Below are 21664 nucleotides of genomic sequence, written 5' to 3' on the forward strand. Positions count from 1 at the left end.
GTCTCAAGTTAGTTAATTATTGGTTAACTTTGCTAATTTAGCGAACAATATGTAACAGCTACAACTGTGCATTTCAGTGTCATTTATATTGGACGTTTTCAGCAGGCAAAGTAAACAGAACATCATGTGCTCTTCTTGTCTTGGACAAGTCATATGACTTCCCTCGCGTTGATTATGGTAGCTAAAAAGTAGAGTGAGGCAGGCGCACACTTTCAATGTCTATGCTATCATATGGCAACACTTTCAGTGAATGGTCATTTTGCGTTGCTTCTGATATGGATTGGTATTTGGCTTTCGGAGTGCAACAATATTGGGTAAGGGCCGTCGTTTCTAGCTCGCTAGCAAAACTTTCACAATCAGACTCAGAAGTTAACAAGCGCTAGCCTGCTCGCTCGCTAGCTAGCTAGGTTGGTTGTGCTTGTGCTGCTGTCTAAAAGAGGCAGACAATAATCCTGTTAGGACAGCCTGTGAGGAGCACTTATCTGACTTCGTAGTCCCGTGTAGTTAAGTTAGTAGAGCATGGCTCATGCAGTTCCAGATTTGTGGGTTCTATTCCCAAGGAAAATGTATGGACTAAAATGTTAAATGTATGAGGGTAAATTAGTATTCCCTACCTATGTTCTGGGATTATAAACTAACCAACTAATGCATTCATAATTTGGTCAGTTATAGCCAGCCAGTTGCTTGATTATAATGTTTATCTATTGCAGTGGCAGCAGTAAAGTGCAAAGTCATTCTTGTCTCTGACAGTAGAGATAACGGTATGCTGTCCATTTGTGAATATAGTCAAGTGACGAAGTCTTTGGCACACACACTTTGCTTCACTGCAAGCTGAGGACCCATCTGAAATACACTGTGTGTGTTTATTATAACTGACCAAATTATGAATGCATTAGTTGGTTAGTTTATAATCCCAGAACATAGGTAGGGAATACTAATTTACCCTCATACATTTGACATTTTAGTCCATACATTTTCATATTCGTATTTTTTTGTACGTTGCTAATGTTAAATATGAGCTTTTTTTTAATGCATGAAATAACTCCTCCCCTATTCTTGACAAAATTATATTGTTATTTAAAGTACAAATCTGAAGTCCACGTTAAAGTACACGTCATTGCATTGAGGCAGAGATGTTTCTTTGGTCACCACCCATCTTGAAGTTTCCGGGTAGTTTGATATAATCAACGCTAGAGAGCAGTATTGTATAGTGCTGTGCTTGTATCTCAAATTATATAAATCAATTCCTAGTAATCAATTCTCAAGTTTGTCTGTTTTTTACAGACCCTGTCTTTACTTTGTTACAACAACCTCTCCAGCATTTCTCTCATCCTATCAACTAGCATAAGCTGTCATATGTTGTCTAATGTCATAGAATACCCATTTGAAGGTCTCAAGTTAAAGCTGCAAAAATGCAACTTTTTGGGCGACCCCACAAAATTCACATAGAAATGGGAGTTATAGAGCTCATTGAAAGCATGTCTATGAAGCGGGAGATCTGTTATGTGCCCTATTTCTATGCTTTCTGTTTTAAAGTTACATTTTTGCGTCTTTTACTATTGTTTTTGTACGACCAGCTTCAAACTGCTAAAAATACTATATTTTTGGTTATGGAATATATATTTCACAGTGGTTTAGATGGTACAATGATTCTCTACACTATATTTGCCTGTTTTGTTACTTTAACTGAAATCAGGTGTGATTTCTGCATATTGTATCTTGCATAGTGCATCTTTATTAACCCTTACCGTAGCCATTTCAACTTCAATTTGGTGACATAAGCATTGAGACGTACTAAGGATCCCGGATAGCAAAGAACTTGGTCTGAAGTGGGCCAAGGCTTTTTCTTCTGGAAAACATTTAGTCACATGACCAACACTCTTTTGACACATTGACGCACTGATAATAAGTCAATTGTTTGAGAGTGTTTTTGGACTCAACTCAATAAATGTGTCACAAGTACTTTTACTTTAAAGAAAACATTTATAAACATTTTCACTGCTGATCTTGATTTCTTTGAATGCAGTTTGTCTATTTTGCATCAGGTTTAATGCAATATGGACTCAGGAGAAGTGTATCATCATGAGTAAATAAAGTTGAAACAACTGGATATTTGTTCTCCACAGTCCCTCATTGGACGATGACCTCCTATCGCCGTACCCCTACGGCCATAGCCATGGACCCTCGCACTCCCACCGTCATGTCCGAGACTGCCAGTCCGTTGTCCATGGCAACGTCACCCACCAGACCTGGCCTGCCAGCAACCACACTGGGGTGCCCGTGGCTGAGTCGAAAGTCTTCATCTCTGACGTCCCTGGCACAACCCGATGGGTCACAGGTCAGTGGAGGAAATGTTATTTTGAAAATACCCCTAAAAATCATTATGGCTAAATGTTATTTTCTTTGTTTCCATAGCTATTCAGCAGTTTAAAAACCACACCCTTACAATATTAGGCTTTTGCCAAGTGAGATTCTTTTCCAATTTTTTGTTGTTGTGTATATAAACTCTAAAATTAAGAAATTATTTCCTCCCTGCCACAGGTCACATTACAGTGGTCCACGACCCCCTGAGGACGGTGTCTGTGCTGGAGCCTGGAGGGCCGGGAGGGTGTGGGATGAACCAGAGGGAGGCGGTGGAGGAAACTGCTAGAGCCGGCAGGTGTCTCTATGCCCAGAATGGAGGTTTCTTTGATACTAGGACCGGGGAGTGTTTGGGGAATCTAGTGAGTGATGGGGTGCAAGTGAGGGACAGCAAAGGGTTGCAGAATGCCCAGTTTGGCATCCGGAGGGACGGGACGCTGGTGTTTGGGTAAGAGCTGCCGGTCTCGTTGAATTTCCTTCTCAATATCTCTCTGTACCTCAACTTGAGCTCCATTTGTGGTTGTAATGTGTATAATTTCTAACAGAAACTTGGACTTCATAACTTTTTCTAGACATGCTGTCAAGGCTTGTAGTTGAGATTGTGGAACACTGATCCTGTTATCATAAAATACAAAGATCTTATGTTTATTTGCTCAAACACAAAGGCCTTTATTACATGCTACGATTATTACTCATTCTAAATTAGCGCAAGTCTTATCTCATCTCCCTAACAGCAATTATTATTATTGTTTCTCCATATGAAACTTTAATGAACTTCCGCTAGCCAAACCTCCATGCCCAAATTAAGCCACCCAACGAAAACACACGCACATGCCACAATAACCCTATCGCGTAAATGACGTCTACTTTGGAACATAACCAGTTAGATTAGGACGGTACTCCCTGTTCCCTGGTGAAGTGTGTTGTGTTGACCGGTCAGTCATTCCGTGTAGAGTATTGGCTCTACCTTGGAATTTTCCTGTTTCCCAGATAATGGTGTTTACGTTCAGGTACGTTTGATGGGGAAAAATAAGAGCAGTGAAAAAAGCAGTGGTACCTAAACCGATAAAACCAGCCGCTTGGTTCTTGTGTAGTGGCTGATGTAATATTGTAATGGCAGAATCACCAAACCATTCACTGTGTCCAATGTGCCCCCCACATCTCATTCCCCCCATAGATTTCTCGTAGGTTAGAGTCCAAGGGCTTTGAACACTAAGCTATTTAACTGAAGTACAAACATTTTATTGTGGGGCCAACAAAGCTAGCCAGGTGAAAACACTGTGTACAGAGATTCAGGATGCACTTGAGCTTTTTGGCTGACTAAGCCAACATGTTTTATCTCACTAGATTGCTGAATGTACCCTTTTTAACATGAGTATCAAAGCATGTGATCTCATGAGTACCTTGTTCCACAGTTGGTTATTCCTTTCTTGAGATATGACTGACTGGTGTTATTTGATGCTGTTTGGGGGTAACTTGACTTTTTCCTAATCTTTGTCCCTGATTTACCCTCTCTACATCCTGTTTCTCTACTTCTTTTTGTCTCAAGTTATCTCTCTGAGGAGGACGTTCAGGATGAAGCCAACCCCTTTGTGCAGTTGGTCAGTGGGGTGGTGTGGCTGCTCCGAAACAGCCAGGTCTACATTAACCAGAGCATAGAGGCTGAGTGTGACACGACACAGGAGACAGGTAGCTACTGCAGGATACTGAGGATGTCTTCAACTTAGGCATACTTACTTAAAATGCTAGAGATATATGTAGTTAGTATTGACATATTTTAATATTACTTTAGGTAAAAGTCTACATTAAATGCAGGTCTAGCATCGGCTTACTCAAATCTGTTTTTGGCTTCACGTCACTCATATAACATGGCCATTTAAAACATCAGGGAGTTGTCAAAATACATCATAAAAAATACATTTAGAAATATGAAGAGAAATTGCATTGGGCACAATTGACAAATGCATATGGTGAAACCCTGTTTGCCCATTCTGATTATGTAGAATACATCATTGTTGTTTTTATCAAATTCAGCCAGTATGCTTCAATTCAATTTTCATGCATTTGATTCCGCAGGGAATTTCCGCCATTTTGTGGACGTAGTGTCAGCCAGGACAGCGGTTGGTCACGATCAGGAGGGGAAACTAATCCTGTTCCACATAGATGGACAGACTGACCGCAGAGGGTAAGAATGGACAAGAGATGAGGAGTTGAGAAAAGGGAGGGAGAAGAGGGTAAGGAGATAGAAAGGGTGGAAAATAATACAGGTGTAATTGGATGAGGGTGAAAAAGTGGAGAGTATTGTGGGAGTCAGGAGAGGGAATACAGTGGGGGGGGGGGAGAAATTGGTTGGTCAAAGTGATGGAGAGTGAAAGGAATGTGAGACAATGCAGGTTTGATTGGAGGCAGAAGTGGGGCCATTTAGGCATATGAAGGGAGATGGGGCTAAGTAAAAAGGCTCTAATCAATTCTATTGATCTGGCTTTCTCTGCACCAGTGCAATGAACAAATTACCTCGTTAACCTAGAGTTTCATGAGTTTAAGACATTGCTTTGGAAAGACCACAAGGGGACATGTCTGTTCATGTCCATGGCCTCTCCACTCTATCAGGCCATATAAAGTCAATAAATCTTATCTAGTAAGCGCAGTCTCTCGGTGCAAATCAGACCAACCATTGACCTTCTCCAATGAATTGACCTTATTTGTCACACAATTAACATTGCTTCAGACGTCCTTATGGATTTGTTTTGCTTTAAATGCAAGCACCTTCCTCCTATATGGCCCTATGGTACAGTACTGTACTAGTGGTTTTGTACCAATTGTTCTCTCCTCTCTCTAGTATGAATCTTTGGGAGGTGGCAGATTTTCTGAAAGGTCAGGGGGTCATCAATGCCATCAACCTGGATGGGGGTGGTTCCTCCACTTATGTGGCAAACGGCTCATTGGCCAGCTACCCCTCGGACCACTGGTAAGCCAATCAGAAAGCTCACGTCACATATTCATTGCAATGACATTACAAGGTTTATTCATTTATTATTATTTTAGTCATATGTTGTTGCTGTTTGACACACTGTAAATTATAATATTCATGATATTCATTCTCTCACCTGCTCTTTGTCTCCATGCTCCTCTATTCCTTCCTTCAGTCTCTCAAACCCCATGTGGCGCTGCCCTCGGCGGGTCTCCACCATCCTGTGCGTCCACCAGCCCCAGTGTCAGCCTGAGGACTGCAGCGGGCACGGGACGTGTATCAATGGGCACTGCCAATGCCAGGAGGGTTGGAGTGGGACTGGCTGTGACACCCTGGTGTGCCAACCTCCCGCCTGTGGTGCCCACGGTGTCTGTACACAGGGTGAGTGAGGAATGGGTACAGTTTTTCTCTCCTCTCGAGGTCTGAACCAGCTCTCTGAGGTTACAATGAAATGCCTCTCCTATTTCTCTATTCTCTTTCTCTCATCTCATCCCTCTCTCCTGGTGCAGATGGCTGTGCGTGTGACGCTGGATGGAGAGGAAAGAACTGCAGCCAAGGTAATCAGCCTCTCTCTGTCTCTCTCTCTGGCTTGGTTTGTTTACACAACAAGTCTGTCATTTCTCCTGGTGTGAAACATGTTGCTTGTCCCCAGGACCCTATGATTTGTGAAGAATGTGCTCTGTCGAGCTTTGGCAATTACGGTTGGTAGTTATAACTTTCACATTCCAGGGCAGTACTTTAACACCTCCTAGACCTCACATTTTCTTTCACTCACTGCACCTTCTCCCAACCCAATGGCCCTATAATACACTCTTTACCTTCCTGACCAAACCTGTGTCCTACATAACTGTATACAATGACATATTGTCCTCATGTCTTGTAATACTCCCTCCAAAATCTACAGTATCTGACCGTCTACCTATCACAGCTTACTAGTGTATTTTAACTTATTTTCTCTGTCTCGCTCAGTGTGTGATTTGGGTTTCTATGGAGACAGCTGCAACCAGACATGCAACTGCACTAACGGGGGCTTATGTGACACTGTTCACGGTGACTGCAGCTGCCCCATTGGTTTCCGTGGCGACTCCTGTGAACAAGGTGTGTTGCTAGTAGTGCAGCAGGATAAGTGTGTAACCCTGATTGATTGGTGTACACCTAAAACAACCTTTACAACCCTCCAAAGCAAATTCGTAATCCCCTATCAATTCCTAATTTCTCTTTCACATTCCCAGACTTTCCCTCACCTGTTTTAGCTATATCACCTTGGAGTGCTTCCAATGTTATGCCTTATTCCCAGTCTCACAGGGATAACGGTGAGCAACAAAAGCTTTCCCAGTGGTCTGGCTAGAACATTCTCCCCCTCTGTACGACTTCTGCCAATAGTCTTGCTCCAAATCTCTGAATGAGAACTGCTGGAACACATTAGCCCTAATATGCTAAGCCTTCGTTATATCACTTCCTTGGCACTCTGATGCCCAAATCCTGGACTGAATACCTGTGGCGTTGGAGATTAAATTAAGCTATTGTTGATGTCTTATTGTCTTGTCAGAGCTGTTAAACTCTTCATGTTCATCAATGCTGTAGTTCCCATGTATTATGGAATAGCTTATGTGTGACAATTACATATTGTGAACATTATCTTAAAATCCCTAAGAAGGTCTAGGAAACTAAAACATTGGTACGAACCCCGGATGTTGCAAGCTAAAGCAGTAGTTTTCAGCAGGGAAGTTTCTTTACATTAAAGCTTTATTGTATTTTCCAGTGACATCTCACCCTGTTTCCCTGGTGTCTCGCATCACTTCCTGTGTTCCCCTCAGAGTGTCCTCTGGGTTTGTACGGGCTGGACTGTGGGCAGGAGTGCCAGTGCCAGGACATGTGCCCATGTGACCCGGTCACAGGAAGCTGCAATGCCCTGTTCCAGGGAGAGAAGAACCAGAGCATACACAGAGGTATGGAACCACCTGTTACTCCCCCACCTACTCAGAGCACTAGTAGTTGCAGTAACTAAATGGATCACAACATACTGCATAAAGAGGTTACAAGCCTCTATTCATGATTTCTGCACCTCAGTCTCTAAAAAGTACTAATAGTTTCATAGTTGTCGTCCTGTAAAGTGTCTTGTACAGTATGTGGACCACTTCATTCTAAGCCTGCTAGCATAGGTTTTCTCCCAAACATGACTTGTCTGTTTTTATTGGTTACCCATCATTACATGGTACAGACATTCAGGATTTGTTTCAGTTGGCTGTATGTAGTCTAGGGCTGTCCCCAACTAAAAAGATCTTGGTCGACTGAAGTCTGTTCTTTCGCCAAATCGATTGGTTGACATTTTTAAATGTGTATTTCTCCATATAGACACATCCTATGTAGTTTGTTAAAATCAACTATATGCATTGAGCTTGTCTGATGCTTTTAGCTCACTGTTTGAAATAAGACACATGACTCAAGAGGGAGCCAGAGATCTAGATAACCAGAAGAAAAATCTTAACCTGACCCAACCATCCTCTTCCCTCTCCTGATGGCTTTTGCAGATTCTGCCATTACTCTCCCGAAGTTGCTGGTAATTGGCTACACGAGGAGTCGGCAACCTTTTTTCATGTGGCATGCCAATTTATCTTACCATTTCTACCGATCTGTGTGCCAGTTATGGTTTTCATATGCACATTTATAAAAAAAGTCTTCATATCTCAATCATTGTCATGTGGTTACTCAAAATTATATCTAAATTAAAATGATACAAACCTAAAAAGTAACTTCTATTGCTGTTGGCCAACTAAAAATAGCCTACATAAAGCCAACAAATAAAAACATTGCAGCCTGCTGATATAAAATATCCTATAAATCACACTGGTTATGCATGGCCTGTCTGCAATGAACTTGAAACATTTCTATCAACTATTAACTTGAGTCTGGTCTGAAGCTTGCTCTAGCAAACTTGCAGCATTGTATAAAATATTCTGGGCCCTCAGGTTCCTGCTCCAGTGAGCATGGGACAGACACCGCTGTAGGCTATTTGCGCAAGTGATAAGAAGCCGTGCTTGACTTGGGCAGGAGCACACCGGTGCGGAGTACCGACACCTCAAATGTCCTACTGCTTGAGCTCCTGTACCTCTTATAGAATATTAGCTAAAAACTATTGTGGAGCTCATGCACCTAAATATAAACAGTACCAGCACCCAAAATGGGGCCGGGGCCTATTTCAGTCTAAGTCAACCACTGATGAGAAGTGATCAGGCAGGCCTATTTAGTGACATTTCCACTGGATCAGAGCATGACATTTTTCCATTCACACTGAGTGGTCTTTGAAAGGGAGAGCGCTGGAAAGATTTTTCAAATACATTTAAGGTACTACTGTCATTCTCAATGGATGTTAAAACAGACTTTTTTTGCTTGCTGTTTGAGGTGAAGAAAACAACTTTGAGAAGCTCCACAGCTCATTAGTCGTGATGCGTTAAGACAATCAGAAATACTATCAGATCCCCAAATGGGCACATTTTATATGCTTACATTTGTGAGCAGGCCAGGTAGCCTATAGGCCTACTTCTAAGTTGATAGTATTTCTGATAGTAATCAGAAATACTATCAACATTGTCTTTTGTCTGGAGCACTCCTGTCAATGACTAAATTGAATTGGCAAAATTCAAAATGAGAACGGTAAAAGGAATAATATATTGAATGCATTAACAGAAATGACCATAGCTGAACAAACATTGTAGATTAAGAATTAACTGTAAATGTACTACTGGTGATATCTTTAATGAACTGATAGACGCTAACAATCAAACGCAAAAAAATCACACAATGAAGTTCTGAAACAATGAATGTGCACAAATTGGTGGGAGAAAGTGCATTCTGGAGAGAAGTGCATTGTGCATCTGGGCGAGTCATGGTCAATCCGACGTCTGCATTGGCCATACAGCATTTATGGTGAATCGGCCTCTGCAGAAGTCATGGCATTCACGCTTCGCAGCGCAGTGCAGAGCTGTTGTAAAGGAAGTAGTACAGCTCCCATCTACCGTCAACCAATAATGTCAATGCGGAGCTATACAGGGCCCTCCGCATTGGTTCATTTGGGAGGTGCATGGCTGCTGCATGCCTCTGGAGGCACCGTAATTGTGTTACACCCTCCATACGGCGCCTCCGACCACATCTCGGATCTAGCATAAATTGGCTTTTTGTCTAGGCCTTCGCAATAGATTAGTTCACTGAGATGGCCGTGTGTGATACACGCATGCTACTGGTCGACAAAAAAAAAAATCTTGGTTTACCAACAGCCTGTCAACTAATTGGGGGGGCACCCTAATGTAGTCGCCCCGTGTGTCTAGTGTTCTCATTGTAGTACAAATCAGGAAGGTTTATCTCTGAGATGATCTCAGCTGTCCCAGCACACCCAGACTCATTTCCCTTCCATGTATTACCTCATTTTCTCTTCCCCTCTCTTTTGTTCCTGTCTGTCATTTTACATCCCTCCTTGTTCGTTACTTGTTGGCTATATGCAGTGTTGTAACGAAGTCCAAAAGGGGAAATAATCATTTAAAATGGTGTTTGTTCTTCACTGGTTGCCATTTTCTTGTGGCAACAGGTCATAAATCTTGCTGCTGTGATGGCACACGGTGGTATTTCACCCAATATATTTGAGTTTAATTTGAGTTTTCTAGTTCTTTGCTGGTCTGTAATCTGAGGGAAATATGTGTCTCTATTGTCATACATTTGGCAGGAGGTTAGGAAGTGCAGCTCAGTTTCCACTTAATTTTGTGGGCAGTGTGCACATAGCGTGTGTTCTCTTGAGAGCCTGGTCTGCCAAGGCGGCCTTTCTCAGTAGCAAGGCTATGTTCACATAGTCAAAGCTTTCCTTCATTTTGGGTCAGTCAGTGGTCCGGTATTCTGCCGCTCTGTATTCTGTTTAGACACATTGGAAATAATTATTTTAGTTCTCATGATTTGGTTGGGTCTAATTGTGTTGGACCAGCTGGCTTAGGGGACTCTTCTCCATGTTAATGTCTGTGTAGGGGATAACTTTGTTATGGAAGGTTTGGTAATCACTCGCTCTCTGTCTGCATCTCCCCCTCCCTTATTCTGCTGGTTGTGTCCATATGTAGGGCATAGGAGGGATGTGTTCCTGAGCTCTCCTAAACTATGACAGGCCCGTGCAGACTCTAATCTCACCACTTTGTTTTACTTTAGTTATCTCTGTGGGATCCACCACCTCTATTTACTCTAGTTCTATGTTGGTGGCGTTTTTATGTGTGGGGGTTGTAACATCAACGCCACACTACACTGACTCGTTCCCTCTCATTCTAGTGTGTTCTCACTCACCCCCTCCCGCAGTCCTTCATCCCATGTCCTCCAAGGTTGATCGCCCTCTCTGAGCATAGCCCAGGACAGTGCTCTTTATCAGGATGATGGGCTGACTGGCCCTCACCACAGTCTACTGACTGCCTACTGGCTGCCACTTACAACACACGTGTAGGAGTTTAAAATATGAATACCCTTGTAAAAGAGAGGAGGGTTAAGGGGGGCTTAATCAAGCTGTGTTGGGATGTATGTCACAAACTAGAGTAACCCTAATAAATCCCCAGTCCTTTACATATGTACAGTTGAAGTCGGAAGTTTACATACACTTAGGTTGGAGTCATTAAAATTTGTTTTTCAACCACTCCACAAATTTCTTGTTAACAAACTATAGTTTTGGCTAGTCGGTTTGGACATCTACTTTGTACATGACACAAGTCATTTTTCCAACAATTGTTTACAGACAGATTATTTCACTTAAAGTTCACGATCACAATTCCTGTGGGTCAGACGTTTACCTACACTAAGTTGACTGTGCCTTTTTAAACAGCTTGGAAAATTCCAGAAAATAATGTCATGGCTTTAGAAGCTTCTGATAGGCTAATTGACATAATTTGAATCAATTGGAGGTGTACCTGTGGATGTATTTCAAGGCCTACCTTCAAACTCAGTGCCTCATTGCTTGACATTATGGGGAAAACAAAAGAAATCAGCCAAGACCTCAGAAAAAAGATTGTAGACCTCCACAAATCTGGTTCATCCTTGGGCACAATTTCCAATAGCCTGAAGGTACCAGGTTCATCTGTAAAAACAATAGTACGCAAGTATAAACACCATGGGACCATGCAGCCGTCATTCCGCTCAGGAAGGAGACTCGTTCTGTCCCCTAGAGATGAACGCATTTTGGTGCGACAAATGCAAATCAATCCCAGAACAGCAGCAAAGGACCCTGTGAAAATGCTGAAGGAAACAGGTACAAAAGTATCTATGGCCACAGTAAAACAAGTCCTATATCGACATAACCTGAAAGGCAGCTCAGCAAGGAAGAAGCCACTGCTCCAAAAGTAATTTAAAAAGCCAGACTACAGTTTGCAACTGCACATGGGGACAAAGATTCTACTTTTTGAAGAAATGTCCTCTAGTGTGATGAAACAAAAATGGAACTGCTTGGCCATAATGACCATCGTTGTGTTTGGAGGAAAAAGGGGGATGTTCGCAAGCCGACGAACACCATCGCAGCCGTGAAGCACGGGGGTGGCAGCATCATGTTGTGGGGGTGCTTTGCTGCAGGAGGGTCTGGTGCACTTCACAAAATAGATGGCATCATGAGGTAGGAAAATGATGTGGGTATATTGAAGCAACATCAAGACATCAGTCAGGAAGTTAAAACTTTGTCGCAAATGGGTCTTCCAAATGGACAATGAATCCAAACATACTTCCAAATTTGTGGCAAAATGGCTTAAGGACCAAGTCGAGGTATTGGAGTGGCCACCACAAAGCCCTGACCTCAATCCCATTGTAAATTTGTGGGCAGAACTGAAAAGGTGTGTGTGAGCAAGGAGGCCTACAAACCTGGCTCAGTTACACCAGCTCTGTCAGGAGGAATGGGCCAAAATTCACCCAAGTTTATTGTGGGAAGCTTGTGGAAGGCTACCCACAATGTTTGACCCAAGTTACACAATTTAAAGGCAATGCTACCAAATACTAATTGAGTGTATGTAGACTTCTGACCCACTGGGAATGTGATGAAAGAAATAAAAGCTGAAATAAATAATTCTCTCTCTTATTATTCTGACATTTCACATTCTTAAAATAGTGGTGATCCTAACTGACCTAAAACAGGGAATTATTACTAGGATTAAACGTCACAAACTGAAACTGAGTTTCAATGTATTTAGCTAAGGTGTATGTATACTTCCGACTTCAACTGCACATATCAAGTTTCATTTCTTAATAGCTTGTTTGGAATGTTCCTTGTGTTTACGCTAGTATGTAAATGTAGAGTGCCTTCAGGAGGTTTTCATACCCCTTGACTTATTCCACATTTTGTTACAGCCTGAATTTAAACCGGCTTGATACTTTTTTTTTTTGTCAAACATCTACACACAATATCCCATAATGGCAAAGTGAAAACCATATTTTTTTGACATTTCTGGAAATGTACTGACAATTAAATACAGAAATCTAATTTACATAAGTATTCACACCCCTGAGTCAATACTTTGTAGACACATATTTGGCAGTGATTACAGCTGTGAGACTAACCCAGACCCAGGGCTTTCCACACGTGGGTTGTGCAGTATTTGCCCATTTATTCTTTTCAGAAGTCTTCAAGCGCTGCCAAATTTGTTGTAGGTCATTGCCAGACAATTTTCAGGTATTGCCTTTTATATTTAATTGAAAAACTGTAACTCGGCCACTTAGGAACATTCACTGTCTTCTTGGTAAGCAACTCCAGTGCTTTAGGTCCTGCTGAAAGGGAAATTAATCTACCAGTGTCTGGTGGAAAGCAGACTGAACCAGAGTTTCCTCTAGGATTTTGCCTGTTCTAAGCTCATTCCGTTTATTTTTTTATCCTGAGAAGGTCCCCCAGTCCTTAACTATTACAAGTATACTCATAAGCTGATGCAGCCATGACTGTTTGAAAATGGAGAGTGGTACTCAGTAATGTATTGGATTTGCCCCAAACATAACACTTTGTGTTCAATACAAAAAGTTAATTGCTTTGCCACATTCTTTGCAGTATTACTTTAGTGCCTTGTTGCTAAAAGGATGCATGTTTTGGAATATTTTTTTCTTTACAGGCTTCCTTTTCACTCTGTTAATTAGGTTAATATTGTGGAGAATCTACAATGGTGAACACTGAGGATGGATCAACAACAATCACAGCCATTAAACTCCAACTGTTTTGTTGGCCTCATGGTGAAATCCCTGAGCCGTTTCCTTCCTCTCTGGTAACTTAGTTAGGATGGATACCTGTGTATTTGTAGTGACTGTGTGTATTGATACACCATCCAAAGTGTAATTAATAACTTCACCATGCTCAAAGGGATATTCAATCTGTACCTTATATAAACGTAGCAAAAAAAAGTCAAGTCCCTTTTTCAGGACCCTGTCTTAAAAAGAGAATTTGTAAAAATCAAAATAACTTCACAGATCTTCATTGTAAAGGGTTTAAATGCTGTTTCCCATGCTTGTTCAATGAACCATAAACAAACAATTAATAAACATGCACCTGTGGAATGGTCATTAAGACATGAACACCTTACAGACGGGAGGCATGAGGACTACAAATGTGGCCAGGGCAATACATTGCAATGTCTGTACTGTGAGATGCCTAAGACATCACTACAGGGAGACAGGACAGACCGCTGATCGTCCTCGCAGTGGCAGACCACGTGTAACACCTGCACAGGATCAATACATCCGAACATCACTCCTGCGGGACAGGTACAGGATGGCAACTACAACAGCCGAGTTACACCAGGAACGCACAATCCCTCCATCAGTGCTCAGACTGTCAGCAATAGGCTGAGAGAGGCTGGACTGAGGGCTTGTAAGCCTGTTGTAATGCAGGTCCTCACCAGACATAACTGGCAACAACCCCGCCTATGGGCACAAACCCACCGTCGCTGGACCAGACAGGACTGGCAAAAAGTGCTCTTCACTGACGAGTCGCGGTTTTGTCTCACCAGGGGTGATGGTCGGATTCGTGTTTATCGTCGCAGGAATGAGCGTCACACCGAGGCCTGTACTCTGGAGCGGGATTGATTTTGGAGGTGGAGGGTCCGTCATGGTCTGGGGCGGTGTGTCACAGCATCATCGGACTGAGCTTGTTGTCATTGCAGGCGATCTCAACACTGTTACAGGGAAGACATCCTCCTCCCTCATGTGGTACCCTTCCTGCAGGCTCATCCTGATATGACCCTCCAGCATGGCAATGCCACCAGCTATACTGCTCATTCTGTGCGTGATTTCCTGCAAGACAGGAATGTCAGTTCTGTTGCCTAATCTGTTGCCCATGAGGTGATGCGCTGCAGTACTTAATGCAGCTGGTGGCCACACCAGATACTGACTGTTACTTTTGACCCCCCCTCCTTTGTTCAGACACATTATTCCATTTATGTTAGTCACGTCTGTGGAACTTGTTAAGTTTATGTCTGTTGTTGAATCTTATGTTCATACAAATATTTACACATGTTAAGTTTGCTGAAAATAAACACAGTTGACAGTGAGAGGATTTCTTTTTTTTGCTGAGTTTGTGTTTTGCCATCTCCCAATAGTTGCCCTTTGTGAGGCATTGGATAACCTCCCTAGTCTTTGTGGGGGAATCTGTTTTTAAAATTCACTGCTCAACTGAGACCTTACAATTATATGTATGTGTGGTGTACAGAGATGAAGTAGACATTAAAAAATCTTGTGAAACACTATTTCATACAGTGAGTCCATGTATCTTATGTGAGTTAAGATAATTAGTTGTTACTCCTGAACTAATTTAAGCTTGCCATAAAAAAAGGGGGGTTGAATATTTCTTGACTCAAGACATTTCAGCATTTTCAATTTTAAATGTGTGTAGGCCAGTGACAATCTATAGGTAATCCATTTTAAATTCAGGCTGTAACAAAATGTGTAAGTCACGTGTTGCTTGAATACTTTCTGAAGGCACTATTTGCTTGAGGCAATGTTGAGGAATAACAAATTGTTGTTTGTACTTTGATTCCTGTTTTTATGGAGAGAGATTGTCACCGCTAGTGCAGTCAAACAAGGATGCCTAAGCGACCATCTATAGTTGGTATGATATTGTGTGTGTGGATGAGACTTTAGACATGAGTGGTTTCTGTAATTGCTGTTTCCACTGTTTCCACAGCTGGCCATTGCCTGGCCAATCAGATGTTTGCAACATGGAGCGAGGAGGAGGCACACAAATCCAAGCCTTATCTCTCCGAGTAAGTGCCAAAGGTCATTTCAGCTGAAACCCCTCCCTGCTGTTAACCACCTACAAATCAATCTAACCGCCCTCCTCGCATGCACAGCCACTCTCCCTCCTTTGTATCCCTCCGTCACTCTCCTATTGTCAATTAATGCAGATGAACATTGTGCAAAACACAGCCTTTCTATTTTTTCGCAGCTTTGCTCAGACAGAGAAATTCATCACTTAATCCCCTCGTGTGACTAGAACAGCATGTCCACTGCTATGTTTGGTGATGTGCTAATATTTGCATGGACCAACAGTGGTCTAGACCTGTATTTAGCGGGCTTGACCCCTCCATACTTGTAAACACGTCACAGACTGCAGGAGCCATATGCATTTATTAACCCCCTTACCCTTCACATGCTAGTGATGGATTGTTTTGAGTTGCTATGGTTTCATCCACAGATGGAGTGAGAGGTTGAAATTGATTTATTCATTGAACATCTTTCTCTCCTGTTCTCAATTCCTCCTCACATTTTTACTCATTGTCCTACATATGTTCCTTTTTGGGGCCCATACTAATATCAATGAATCCTCTTCTGATAAAAATGGGTTTGATTTGGATTGGATATGTACATTTTCCAAGCGCTCTACACACCGCAAATATACCTTTTTCACTTCCGATGCCTAGTACCTGATGTCTTCCATTTATCTCCCCTGTTCTCTCTTCTCATCCCTCCATCTCTCCTCAGGCAGTGCTGGCTCATCGTCACTGGCCTGTTGACCTCTCTGCTGTTGTCCAGCCTGGTGGGTCACCTGATCATGTGTTGGCGGTCCCCGGCTCACCACCCCGGCCGTGTGGACTACTCCTACGTGCCACTGACAGAGATTGGTGGTGCGTGCAGTTCAGGGGACCGAGGGAAAGGGTCGCAACCCAGCAGAGGCGTATTCGAGATGGACTCAGACTCCCAGGATGAACTGTGGTCGGGTCCGCGCTGAGGGAGGGTGATGGGGAAGGTTGGGAGTGATCCTACCCTGTTAGGACCGTCTGGCGGAGCTATCTCTAACATATTGTAAAGAGGGGAGTAAGGTTTATATAGAGAATGGGTTGCAATCAATGAAGGAGAGGAAGAGATGGAGCCAGGGATAGAGAAGAGCATAAAGAGGTCAGAGCTGGAGGGAGTGCAGTGCAGAGAGAGGGATCCAAGAGAAGGAGGGGGGGTGTGATGACGAGGCCACCGGATGTTTCAAACTCTATCCCCTATTTGAAGAGGGCTATTTGTATTTTCCCTCCGGCTCATCAACCACCATCTCGTTATCCAGAGTGGGTGTAAAGAGGAAAAACAGACTGAAAAGAAAGAGGCATATAAGTAAGAGGAACAAAATAACTTCTCACCCTTTGTACTTTTAAACTAAATGACTATTTTATTGTCCTCCACTCTAGATTTTTCTAAGTGACAAAGAAGAAACAATATGCCAAAATATTTAATCGTGACTAATATCAACCGTAGACTGTATGTTTCCATATAAGAATAGCTATTTTAAGGGGACATAAACAGAGAAGGCCTTTGTTTGCCATCCTGTTCCACAAGCATGGGATGGATTTCTCCACTTGTTGCCATGAGAACAGACAAGGTAAGAACTTTGAACCCTAGCCAGGAAATCCCCAATGCTCCAACCCACTGAACCTTGTATTTATGGAGTCCACTTTATCAAATGATTCAATGTGAATGCACCCAGGTTCACTGGGATTAATATTTCCAAACTATTTTCTTTCTGCGAAGTCATGTTTCCACCAGCCCTGTGAAGCACCCATTTTTGTAACTGTTCAGACGAACTGTTGAAATCATGTTTAAAGGTTGTCTGGGTGCCAAGTGTGCTTCTGGTTCAGCCAAAAATTTCTAAGGCAGCAGTAGGGATTTGAATGCAGAAATAAGCATGTACCCAAACTAGTTTGACAGGACCTGAGTGAGTATATTTTTTTTGTCTGACAGATTGTTTGTTGACCGCTCCTTGACCCCAATCTCAATTATTTAACAGAAAGTTAATTCTAGTTATTTTTCAGTTGAGGCTTCTCAGAGACTAGATAATCCTTTCTCTTTTCCATATTATGAGAATTGTGTGGAGGGGGAGGGGGGGGTAATTATGTTGGGAGAGTGGGGATGTAAAGAAGGATATTGTTCAATTTTAATCAAACTGTTATCTATATCTCTCAGACTAAGGATAGGATTCACTTTGAGAAATACCAGGGGTTGTTATATTACAAGGCTGTGGGAGAACACATGATGGGAAATGTGTTTTGTTGTTGATCTTACATGTGTATTTAACATGCAGTTTACCAGATTGTGGTCTATATGGAGGCTGTTAGGGAGTTGGATTGTCCCACTGAGACTACTAATGACTTGTGCTCAAAAACAGTGAAAGGACTTTATACAGTGACAATGACTCACTGTGTGCTAGCGATGCTGTTGTGTTTGTATAGTTACCTATCTTGACTCGCACTTCCTTGAACTGGTGAAGAAAATGGAGGAATTTAATTTGCGCTCTCACTTCAGGCAAGGCAAAATGCAAATCAGGGTGATTGCTTGAGTAGATGTTTGTTTCAATACATTTGCCTGTTGTAGAGTTGCGAGACTGGTTTTGTTTGGTAAATTGTAGATGTTTTATTATGCAGCTTCTATGAGCTAGCTGGACAACTAGAGGTGCCAGGCCTCACTACCCTGGGACATATATGTGGCAGGTTAGCCTTACGGCTAGAGCATTGGGCCAGTAACCGAAAGGTTGCTAGTTCCTTGCTAGCCATCAAGGTGAAAAATCTCTGTGCCCTTGAGTTAGGCACTTAACCCGAATTGCTCCAGGGTCACACTGGCTGTGACCCCACTCTCTGAAGGGTGTCTTGGGAAGAGTTGGGATATGCAAAAAATGAATTTCCAAATCACACACGCGTATTAATAGGACAAATATAAGCACCCACCAAATGATTTTTATTACATACTGTACGCTTGCAATTAATGGGTCTGTTGCTTGAATGTTTTATTTTTTTTCACCCTTTTGCTGTAATAGTCTTGGCATATTATAAAAAAGTATTTAATTGTTTTTATATTGTTCAGTTGTAGCCCAGCATGGGTTGTTATTGTCTGTGTTAACAACAAACCAGCCCTAGCCAGAGTACGAGCCAGGCTGCGGTACACACCGGTATAGTTTGCGGGAGAGTGCCGGACATAATTTGCAAACCAATTCTACATGTAGAATCTGTTCGGTTTGTATTTATTTTGAAAGGCGCATTGTGTAAGCTAGCTGTGCTTTGTAGTGACCACTGACTTGAGGGCCCTCTGAATTTCAGCCAGCCGGAGGAAGAATGACTGAGCGATGAAAAAGGGAGCTCCTTTACATAAACAGGAAGTGCACCTAGCCTAATGCCAAATGATTGGGGGTTGATTTAATATAGATTTGTTAAAAATTGGACTTCCTCTGTGTTTTACTCAGGCAAGGACATAATTATGTTTAGTCCCCTTCCAATAAGGGTCAGGAATTGATACTTCAATATTTATAAGTTTGATAATGTGTTAATATTTGTCAAGGAACATATTTGATGCACTATAGTCATGTATAGTGTTTAATCACAAACTAAAGTCAATGAAGTGAAACTGGTGTAAAAGTTTCCCATGATTGTGCTTCCTTTACTGTCATTGTGGTGAATGACAACTCGCATACCTTGTCTACTTGAAACTTCTTGCTGTTAATATGCAAATGTCAAGAATTGAGAAACTGCATTTTGTTGAAGGTGGTTGGCATGTCACTGCTGAGTTTTAGTAAAGATTATTTTTCACCAATAAAGCTCTTTTTTTCAGTATCAATGTATTCTCTGGGCTAGGTTGGAACTATTTAGGACTTCATTCATATACCTCATTCACAAGTGGTTTATTTTGGTGGACAAAGGAAGTAGCCTAGTCTGTAAGCTGCCTCCCCAACCGCAATTAACTCATTTGATTGATTTTTATAATCTCATGCGTCCATTACATGTTGGTGTTCAACAGTCAACAAGGTTAATTTCCATGGGAGTGACTGACTGGATGGCCCACCCGATCACTTGCTGACTCACCCATGTCTGCCCCGCCTTCTCTGTCCTGTTCAGCTGATGCAATTCTTAAGAGGGATGTCACTCTCCCTCTCTGCATCTCTTTGCTCCTTATCCTGCTTGTTCCCTGTCCACCTCTTTTCCTCTCTCTGTTGTCCTATCATGTTCTTACTCCCGCTTATCTCCATTCATGACATACCTTACCCACATTACCTAGAGTGTTTGTGACTACTTCAAAACAATAACTTAAGCATTCATTGTAAATATTGAGTTTCTGTGTGCCTTCGCTTGAGTGTTTGTGTTTTTCTTTTAAAAGTAGACTGGCAGGAAAGGTTGCCCTCCCACGGTTTCTTTGTTGGTTAGAATTCACTTGTTTGCCTGTGAACTGTCACACCATGGGTCAATTTTAATCAATCAGAACCAGACCCAAATTCTGTTTCACCTAATCATCGATCCTATCGCAGGTTATTTTGGGTGTCAAACATACTGCAGGCTATGTGTGTCTTTGTCTTTTGATGTACATGTTTGTCCATTCCTAAGGGACTGGAGAGAAAAAAACGATGAACCTATTTCACATTGATTTCATTTTTTTTTTTTTTTACCCATAGTTACATATTAATCTTTCCTAGTGCTTTGACTTGACATAAGTTGTTGAGGGATGGAAATGTCACCCTTTGCCTATCAATAGACAGTGTCAATCCAACCACAGAATGTGGCTGAATGAAATAGCCTGTAGCCTACCACACTTAAATGAGACCTCCCTTAACTTTGCATGCCCCTATGTTTTCACAGCCTTGTCTTTACCCCACAACTTGAATACACAGCTCTGTTTTCTGTCCCAAATTCCCAACACACCAAAACTCTTTCACATGGCCTTCGACATAGGTTTCCTTTTCTTTACCCCCCACCCCCTCTATTTACAAACTGTCCTCTCCCTCAAGGAATAGCTGTCCCTAAGTATATATTTTAAATGGACTACTCTGAGAAGATTCTGTAATGTTCTTTTCTGTCAAATGCATGGTTTAAATTCACCATGTTAAATATCAGAGAAAATGCAAATTAGTCTGTTTTTGTTCTGTAATAAAATGTACGTTATTGATTATTAAACTGCTGAAATTATGACGACAAGTCATCAATGAACTGTGTCCCCTTGTAGCTATTGCAAAAAGGATTGCCCACTTTGAAACAAACATTAGCAACATTATGTAAGGATGTGGTTTCTTCACGTGAAAGGGAACATGTGTTGTCTTTTTTATACAATGACGATGGTCCATTTAAATGACACAATGAATGTTTAAAAATATATATTTTTTAAGTGCACTCAATATATTGACAAAGAGAGGCTGTGGTATCTGAGAGTCTACATTATGTTAGGCAGATTGACATTACTTACACCTGATGGTAATTTAACATTTTATCAATATAATCCATATTTGTTTCTGAAAAACATGTTCTTAATAGAATAGAAACCCAATAGTATGTTTTAATTTGTTTATCCAAGTAAACTTTGACCTCAAGTTCTGTAGGTCAAGAACACTCGGGTTGATTTTGAGTGATGTAACACTGTTGTGAAAAAAAAGGAAACGGAGTTGTGCTGAACGCTGCATCTTATCAGTTATGCAATAGTAGCCAACTAAAACAGCACAGGTGTGGCTGTTTTTGGGCCTGGAAATTTGCCGAAAGAGCTGGTTAGATTTTGAAAAAACATTTACATGGACACGTACAGTTGAATTCGGAAGTTTACATACACCTAAGCCAAATACATTTAAACTCAGTTTCACAATTCCTGACATTTAATCCTAGTAAAAAATCCCTGTTTTAGGTCAGTTAGGATCACCACTTCACTATTATTGACATTTCACATTCTTAAAATAGTTAATCCAGCTTTTATTTCATCACATTCCCAGTGGGTCAGAAGTTGACATGCACTCAATTAGTATTTGGTAGCATTTCCTTTTAAATTGTGTAACTTGGGTCAAACGTTTCAGGTAGCCTTCCACAAGCTTCCTACAATAAGTTGGGTGAATTTTGGCCCAATCCTCCTGACAGA

General features: G+C 41.8%; 1 protein-coding gene across 2 annotated transcripts; it reads left to right on the forward strand.

Annotated features, from left to right (window-relative positions):
- The first annotated feature begins 82 nt into the window (after positions 1–82).
- On the forward strand, positions 83–20736 carry nagpa (N-acetylglucosamine-1-phosphodiester alpha-N-acetylglucosaminidase). Of its 2 annotated transcripts, XM_024385728.2 has the most exons (12): positions 83–314; positions 2127–2338; positions 2542–2809; positions 3911–4050; positions 4438–4546; positions 5201–5329; positions 5508–5713; positions 5842–5889; positions 6302–6430; positions 7150–7281; positions 15492–15570; positions 16289–20736. In XM_024385728.2, the coding sequence occupies exons 1-12, from the start codon at positions 232–234 to the stop codon at positions 16533–16535; spliced, it is 1782 nt and encodes a 593-aa protein (XP_024241496.1). In that variant the 5' UTR covers positions 83–231; the 3' UTR covers positions 16536–20736. The 2 variants fall into 2 exon arrangements, with proteins under 2 accessions (XP_024241496.1, XP_024241497.1); XM_024385729.2 differs by lacking the exons at positions 15492–15570; positions 16289–20736 and adding an exon at positions 7864–8018.
- Positions 20737–21664: the final 928 nt, after the last annotated feature.

Source organism: Oncorhynchus tshawytscha, linkage group LG23 (genome assembly GCF_018296145.1).
Source record: "Oncorhynchus tshawytscha isolate Ot180627B linkage group LG23, Otsh_v2.0, whole genome shotgun sequence".
Classification (NCBI taxonomy): domain Eukaryota; kingdom Metazoa; phylum Chordata; class Actinopteri; order Salmoniformes; family Salmonidae; genus Oncorhynchus; species Oncorhynchus tshawytscha.

Excerpts from the sequence above, each read along its gene's own strand:
- nagpa (XM_024385728.2), top strand. The coding sequence starts at position 232 with ATGGCAACACTTTCAGTGAATGGTCATTTTGCGTTGCTTCTGATATGG. Across the intron at positions 315-2,126 it reads TCGGAGTGCAACAATATTGG|TCCCTCATTGGACGATGACC; the intron begins GTAAGGGCCGTC and ends TGTTCTCCACAG. Across the intron at positions 2,339-2,541 it reads CACAACCCGATGGGTCACAG|GTCACATTACAGTGGTCCAC; the intron begins GTCAGTGGAGGA and ends TCCCTGCCACAG.